Source organism: Phragmites australis, chromosome 12, assembly GCF_958298935.1.
Source record: "Phragmites australis chromosome 12, lpPhrAust1.1, whole genome shotgun sequence".
Classification (NCBI taxonomy): Eukaryota; Viridiplantae; Streptophyta; class Magnoliopsida; order Poales; family Poaceae; genus Phragmites; species Phragmites australis.
In genome coordinates this window covers 9,653,280-9,661,547 of record NC_084932.1, presented here as the reverse complement: position 1 = coordinate 9,661,547, position 8,268 = coordinate 9,653,280, and the positions used below count along the sequence as shown (strand labels likewise).

General features: G+C 40.2%; 1 protein-coding gene across 2 annotated transcripts; it reads left to right on the top strand.

The window, feature by feature from the left end:
• Positions 1-2,172: 2,172 nt before the first annotated feature.
• Positions 2,173-7,980, top strand: LOC133887085 (auxin-responsive protein IAA27-like). 2 transcript variants are annotated; one of them, XM_062326999.1, is made up of 5 exons: positions 2,173-2,842; positions 5,679-6,016; positions 6,988-7,105; positions 7,539-7,600; positions 7,720-7,980. In XM_062326999.1, the coding sequence occupies exons 1-5, from the start codon at positions 2,379-2,381 to the stop codon at positions 7,770-7,772; spliced, it is 1,035 nt and encodes a 344-aa protein (XP_062182983.1). In that variant the 5' UTR covers positions 2,173-2,378; the 3' UTR covers positions 7,773-7,980. The 2 variants fall into 2 exon arrangements, with proteins under 2 accessions (XP_062182983.1, XP_062182984.1); XM_062327000.1 differs by having other exon boundaries at positions 7,539-7,611.
• Positions 7,981-8,268: the final 288 nt, after the last annotated feature.

Here is an 8,268-nt window from a genome sequence, read left to right as displayed (position 1 = left end):
TTCCAAACAGGGTACGGAGACTTCAACTAGAAATTAACCGAAATATTGAGTAGTTGTTAGATTCAAAAACTGGAATAGGGACTTCAACTAGAAATTTAAGTAGATATCGAGATGACCTAGAAAAGAACTGATTCCAAACTTTAAAATGTATAATTGGAGAAAACTACCAACGAAAACATTAATTTTTACTTTTCTTTTGTGAGGGGTTCGAGATGTCAACAATTATGGCAACAGATCGAAGGCCCGAACCCATTGGCACGCTGTCCGAATAGGTGGAGATGGCGGAACTTAGGGTACGAGGACAGTAGAAACAAGAGATATATCGTATAGAGGTGAGATGGCACAAAGAGTTGGAGGGGCGATCCGAAGGAAATGAAACAAAAAAAAAGGGAGGCTGCACCTAAAGGCAGGCACTATATGAAAGAAAAAATCATTAATGACAGATGATAATCTGTATTAGTGATGGATCCTGTATCCGTCATTTTTATCGCGTTAATAATGATAGATTATTAATAATAGGCGATGATCTGTCACTAATGAGGTTATTAATGTGGATCATAACCGTGATCCGTCAATATTACTAAATATTATTGACAGATTGTAATCTTGATCCGTCACTAATGACCGATGAATATTTTTCGTATTTTTTGGACACGAAAAATGTAAAAAAAATATATTTTTTCACCCTAGCCATCCCAACGCAAGGCCCATCTCATATGCCTCACAAGCCACGTTTTTTTTCACATTGTTTTCAAATTTGCATTCTATGGGAATTGAACTTGCGACCTTCTCCTCGCATATGTAGCCACCTTACCACCTCTACTATCATATAGTTATGATAAAAATCAGATATTTTACTTTTAACCTTCTTTGTCGAAGGTCATTAGTGATACGTTATAACCATAACCCATCACTAATGACTAATTTTGTCAAATTTCGTCGAGGGTTATAATTTGATAGGTGACCAGAGTGTATTTAGTAAAACGGGCATAACTTTTGCATACGGATTCCGATTTTAACGTTTTTTTTTACTTTACGGACATCTTAAAAAAAAGTTACATCGGGTTTGGAAAAAAAATTTTAGGCCAAAAATAGCTTGGAAGATTGAGTTCTTGCCCTCCGGAAGTTTTTGCGCCATTTTTGAAACGTGCATTTGCGTCAATAGCCATCACAACTTACATCAAACTTGAGCATAAATGTACAATGATTCCTATTCTATTGCTGTTGAGTTGAGAAAAATAAGAGAAAAATAAAAAATATTTGTGAATACCGTTATTAGTGACTAGAGTTTGTCATTAGTAACGAGTCAACTTGTAATCCGTCACCAATGAGTGGATCATTAGTGATGGGTCAAATTATGACCCGTCACTAATGACTGACCTACAACCCGTCACTAATGACCTTATTATTAGTGACGGATCACAACTTGATCTGTCACTAATAACCGACCTAGGACGACTCGTCACTAATAACTGCTCATTAGTGACGGGTCTATATCTGATTTTGATCAGAAGGAATATTAGTGATATGTCCTTATTAAATCCGCGTGTTGAGCAGCCGTTACTAATATAGTGTCTCATTTGCTAGTTTCTTACATAATGAAGATAAGTCGCAAAGCTTATACTGTAGGTCAAGAAGGCATTACTAGTCACACCCCCAGCTCTCAGAGTTGACACATTATCGATGCAGGTGTTTGCAGGGTAATTTCCCTATGTACACAAAGATTTGCGCTTTTAGCGTGTCAACAATATTATTTGCTATTTTCATTACCAGAATCTAGAGAGTTCTCTGGCGGAATTATTTGTTATGGCAAAAGCCAGCCCGCCAGGAAAAATAACTAGATCGCGGCCAAGGAAGGCGAAGTCTTGTAGTATGTTTGCCCCCTCTACTTCCAAAATTTTGATGAGTACCCACCATAGAAGCCATTCCAGTGTATGAAATAGATTAAAAAGATGATGTCTTTTTTTAGATAACGGATAAAATGTTCCGAACAAAAATATAATGATATGTCTAGGTACATAAACAACATGATGAAACTAGTACCCTATCTAGCATGGGTACACATGTGGCTCTCTTGCACATCATACTCCCATCTTTTTACAGAATCGTTTGTGGAATCATTGTTCCTCCCATGTACCTTTCCCCATATTGTACATCTCTATATCTAGCTACATGTACATCTATCCATTCATCAACCACTCCTGCACCATCTTATATTCTGCCGGCATACTTATTCTCCAACCATAAACCCTCTACCCTCACCAACACGTACGCACTCAACTCTCTCCCACTCCTTGTGCACGCTCTTCTCGCTCTTCTTCTCCTAGCTTGCTTCTGCTTCTACTCCGATCTCATCATTCTGTTAATCCATAGTCCTTATGATGAATCTAGCATCCATTGAGACGCCTCCTCTTGGAAGCCAAGAGAGAGTTAATACTACCACCACCACCACAACCGCCGTCAAGGCAAAGGAAACAATCTCCAGAAACACTTGCTTTCACGGTCATCTGGACCTCAGCCTCGGCATCTCGTTGTCTCGCGGCGGCAGCGGCTGCGATGCTGCCGGTTGCGGCGGCAGCGAGGCGAGCTATGGCGGTCGTCAGGGCAGCCGCGGCGACGAGGACGTAGATTGCAGGAGCAGTGGCAGCATCACCACTACCACCACTACGAATGTGCTTACCGCAGGGCTAGGCCATGTCGGTGATTTTGCAGCAGGTGGTGGTTGGACGGCGGCGTTCATGCCGAACCTGACTGGTTTCATGCACCCATGGAGCCTCGCCGCCCGGCAGCAGAAGGCGGCCGCCGAGCAGGACCGGGCAGCGCCGGCCACGTACGAGACAAGGTGAGCTAAAATGTTTTGCGACACAATGACGAAGTATATATTTTTTCTTTTTTATCACTATGTGTGTGTATATATGTGTGTGTATATATGTGTGTATATATATGTATATGTTTGAGCATGAAATTTGTATGGAGAATTTTTGTTTATTATCTAGGTTAATTAGTGTACTTCTAAAATGCGACATCATTTGAGTCGTAACAGGACTAGATTCAGGAACTGTGCCTAGATTAGTCGGGGAGGTTATGAGTGTGCACCTCACCACGTCGGGATGTCCGGTTTTCGGATTTGGGTGCTTCTTATCAAAATCGATCTTACATAAATAGTTCATCCAAGGTACTCTCATTTTGTGATGGGACTTGCATGGTTTATGGACATGCACATGAGGATGCAAAGGGGCAATGTGCTATAGATTTGCAATCATGGGGCAAAGAATGGATGCATATAGAGTGAAAAAAGGGAGAACCAAAGTGATCTACGTACAGTGATTGCATTCATTAACATTTTGATGCACTCATCGATTAGTATATATATTCTGCAAGTTGTCGTGTGCTTAATTAGTACTAAGTTTAGAAATGATTGCGAATAGATTCTTATCCAAGAGCTCATGAAAAGGGCAACGTAAAGGTTTGCAAACATATATTAGATGGAGATCCCTTAAGAAGCTACTTAACTACATATTATTGTCAAGATCGGGGAGACGATATAGCCAGACACAAAACATTCTTAATCACTTGTAATAAAAAAAAGAAAACATTTCGCCTTTCTCTACTTACTTCCATCTTAATCACTTGGAGGACCATGCATATAGAAGAGTATGTCAATTATTGCATCTACACGAATAAGTTGCATTAATCATCCATGTAACAGATGACACACTGTGGGAACTCCATATAGTATTCGGCAATGTTAAATATATATGAGTATTCCGGTTCTTGGTGTAACTAGTTGCCACAGGCCTGCCTCAGTCCCAGTCCTCTGCAAAATGCTGGCAAGATAGCTTGAAATGGAGGCGTATGACTACCCTAGGGCTCGCTAACCCAGGTGGCTATGTCATTCTTAACTGAACTCCAGAGCTCTTGGCATATTCTTTTTTAAAATAAATATACTCAACCCATAGAAAGAACTTTCAAGGAGATCAGTCTGCTTGAAAACTCTAACACAACTTCCGAAAATAAACAATTATATTTCTCACAAAGAAAAAGAGAAGCCAAAAAGTGTCCAAAAGTCGGCAGGTTATATTTTAAACGAGACCTATGCGAAGCATGCAGTATGATTTCTAAGTGAATTACACACGATTCCTACACGTTTCAAATGGAACCGGCTAGCTAGGAAAACATGGTATATATATACGTGTGTGTACGTATAACATACACTAGCTGTGGACCATCACTAGCAGTCCAGTCAAGTAGTCCAGAATGGTTGGGCTCTCTTGTGCTTTTGGGACCGTTATTGCGGAGCGGAGGCCGGAGACGGCGAGACGAGAGATCTTTGGGCCTGCAAGAGGGAATATTCAGCGCAGGCAGCAATGATGGGAGCAGCAGGCACGGCTGGCTTGATTTTCGCCCGTCTGGTGCACCGCAGTCTTTTCGATAAAAACGACTTTTTGTGCCCCTCCCAGCATAAAGTAGCTACTTTTCTCAATAATTCAAACAGCTGTGTTCGTGCCCATGTGGCCAGATGATGTGCTTCTTCTTTTATGTTAGGAGCGCGTCTAATTGCATATCGCCTAGTGCTCATGTTAGCTAAGTATAGTACATGTACTTTTAGATGACTAAGAGATAGAACAATTTTTAGGGGACTGAAAATTAGCCAACACGTACTTTCAATGGCGAAGCCAGGAACACTGGATAACCTGAGCAAACTTTACCGGTGCCAAATATCAACCGATCCAACTTCGATTTTTTGCCCGGGCTGACACCACCAAAGTCCAGTTGGACAGGAATTTGGAGCGGGGGGATCGGGAGCTTGTAGAATAAAAAAGATCAAACTTTTGATCGATCGAGTTACTGAACCCAATCAAATCAATGGAACATCGGTTTCTGATGAGAATTAATAATATTTGAGGGGAATTCGGAGGAGCCGTAAGCATAGGAGCTAGTAATTAAGCAATAAACCGATAACAGTTTAGGTGTGCAGGAAGGAAAAGGAGGATTCCTTCACGGGGAGGAAAGAAACGCATAAAGATCACGCGCGCACGCAGGTTTTCCCTGTCGGAGAAGATGAAATCACCAGGAAAAAGAGACCATGGAGCCCGGGCAGCCGTCCAGCGTAGCCGGGTCCTGTGGATCCGCCAGTGCGTATTTTTCCCCTCCTTGACCTCAAGAGACAGATGAACCGGATGTACATTGCATGGGTCCAAAGCACCATCGATTGCCCACTTGCAATGTCAAGGTAGGCGCTGAAATTGGCGCACTTACCATTTGAGCTCTGAGTGCTAATTTTTGTAAAACTACCTAGGTCTGTCCTGTGTAAATAATTCTTTTATTGGATTTTTCCTGCTGAATGCTTGCATAATATATAAGCTTCTGCTATCTTTTCTGGTCAATTATTATTTATAAATTAAACCCATGGTGACCAAAAGTTAAATAGATGAAATTTATTTTGTACACACATCGTTACCTAAAACAGAGTCGGGGAGTACAAACATGGCTTCAGTTCAGTTGTTGTTGCATTGACCACAAAGTGTGGCAGGTAAGTTACAAATGGCATGAAGTAAATTGGAGACAATCAAACAAAGTATCTTTTTATTTATTTTTGTGCTGCATGCGTTATTACAGTTTGTAAATCTCCATCGGTTTCACAGATGTTTTACTTAATTTATTTTTCTTGCCAACAGTGATGCCCATGTCGTCCCATTGCCGGTGGCCGTAGGCTGGCCGCCGGTGCACACCTCGCGGCGCAACCTGGTAACCTCCATGCTCGTAGCGAAACCTGGAACCGCTGTTGTGGTCGACGGATCGAAAGGTATGACGACGCCGATGCCTTCTGGCGGCGAGAAGAATGTGGTGGTGCCGACAGACAGCACACTCGTGGTGACACGGCCGCAGGCGAACATGTTCGCCAAGGTTCACATGGAGGGCTACGCGATTGGCAGGAAGATCAACCTGAGGGCCCATAGCAGCTATGACTCCCTCTCTCAGGTGCTCACCAAGATGACAAGAAACTTCTTTTGTCGTAAGTACCTACTACTTTTCATTTATCTATCGATATCATCCCATCTTTTCTAACTAATATTATTAATTTTTAAGTCCTCTGAGATTTTATTTGTATTTGATGGTGTTGAGTGTAATTTTGCGATCCTCAAGATGCATGCGACTTCGACTATTACCTTTTACAACATACTATATAATTTTGTGGTCATACTTTTAAGGGCAAAACTAGTGGTGTAGTTTTCACACATTGAATCTAGGTAATTTTAAACAAATAGATGATAAAAGTTTAGAAAAATTGATCATTGTTATTCTTAAACAGCAAATAAAAAGGAATGGAGTACACATGGGAACTATCAAAGCTTTAATTGGTTCCTTAATTAACACCAATCTGAGATGTCATTTTGGTTCATTCGTTATGAGTAACAAATCTTTTGAGTTCTTATGATAACTTAGGCCAGTATCTATTTGGAGAATAGGAATTTGGTAGAATTCAAAGGAAATAGAACATTTCCTAAGAGAATTTGGAAAATATTGTCTCACCCCAAACGAGGCCTGCATGTGCAAGTGTGACGGGACCTATGTAATTTTGTGGCCCAAGCTCATTCTCGGTTTAGGGCCAAGTTTCAACAAGGATACCATCAAACCGAGTGGGCTAATTGGATCCTCGGACCAGATTGGCATACCACCCAAGTTTCTTTTAGTTTTACTGTAATTAGAATATATTCATGCTAGCCCATCAGTCTAGGCATTTCTTTAGGAACCAGTCTATGCATTTGTTCAAGCCTATTATGAGTAACAAAAAGATATACTGCTGAACCCAGCTGTCAGTTACCCGGAATTCTTGATTTACACTCAACATTGCTGGGTCTACAAGGATTAATTCTACTGTTATGAGCTAAATAGCCAATATTGCTTTCATCTCTCTAACTCTTTCTAACACAATGGTGAGACATTGATTGTTCTAAAAATTGGATTTGGTTTCCATAAATGCAGCCGCAGATTGCTCGGGTGCAAATATGGGAGAAGAAGAATTTTCCAATAGTGACAAGTTCATATTTCTTTATGAAGACTTCGAGGGTGACCGAATGCTGGTTGGCGATGTTCCATGGGAGTAAGTACTACTAATTTCTTACAATCTACCAACCATATCATTAATAGCGCAATATCATACCAACATTCTATTGCAAGACTCAAGAGTTCAATTTATGGCCTACATATACTAGTGCAAAACTAAAACCATCTCACCTTGTTGTATTTCATAAACAATTGTATATGAATGACAAAATCATTGTAGGAGTTGACGAAAATCTCAATTATCTCAAAGGAAAATAATTATATGAATGATAATATTAAGCTAAGAAAGTTACTGAGAATTCAAAGGTCAAAAGGTTAGGAGTATTCATGCTAAAATTATTTCCAAATGTCTTATGGCTTTTTTAGAGTATAACATGAAATTATTAGGATTCTGCCAAAACGGCAATAAGTAATTATTAGGATTCTGCGCCAAAACGGCAATAAGTAATGTTGCTGTGCATTTTCTGCAGGTTATTTCTAGCATCGGCCAAAAAATTATACATTACCCGAAACTCGACATCAAGAAACAAAGGTAACTGAAAGGTAGATTTGTGTACTACTTGTAAGTTATAAATTTCTTTCTACATTTTCCCATGCATGTTGAAATGTTGCTCACACGAGAATGTGCTCGTTTTACACAATTGGTTTCAGGTCATGGTGACGGTGACAAAAATGGTGCAACTGAAGAAGCAATGAATAACTGAAGTCATATATAAAGCAAGTGGGTCAAAATGGCGTGACATTTCAAGATCTGACATATATAGTTCTCAACTAGTATTGATCTTCTTGTACTAATTAAGCTGGCTAGCTAGCTATCAACAGTGACTTAATTATGTTGTACCAACGGTGCTTCCCAATCAATGTGCGTATAGTTTTTAAGTGTTACATACGAAAAAGTCTGCCAATAGAAAACATGTGATGAATACCGGTGTCAAGGGTGGCACAACAAGTAGACACTATTACAGAAACTGGCATCCATATCGGTTCAAAACCGCTATTAGTGCTAGTTTTTGAACTGACATTGCGTAATCGTCAGTGATAGTATAGGATTATCACTGTCGGTTGAAGAAGGCTCAAACCGGTAGTGACAATGGTGTATGATAATTGTGTTATCAATATCGGTTTTAACCACAAACCGACAATGATAATTTCACACACCTAAAAACACATCAGATATGGTTCACATTCAATTCATTATTC

What these genes read in the sequence shown, in the direction of transcription:
- LOC133887085 (XM_062326999.1), top strand. Translation starts at nt 2,379, where the DNA reads ATGATGAATCTAGCATCCATTGAGACGCCTCCTCTTGGAAGCCAAGAG. An exon ending in GACAAGAAACTTCTTTTGTC is followed by an intron (nt 6,017 to 6,987) that starts GTAAGTACCTAC and finishes CCATAAATGCAG; the next exon opens with CCGCAGATTGCTCGGGTGCA. An exon ending in CTCGACATCAAGAAACAAAG is followed by an intron (nt 7,601 to 7,719) that starts GTAACTGAAAGG and finishes AATTGGTTTCAG; the next exon opens with GTCATGGTGACGGTGACAAA.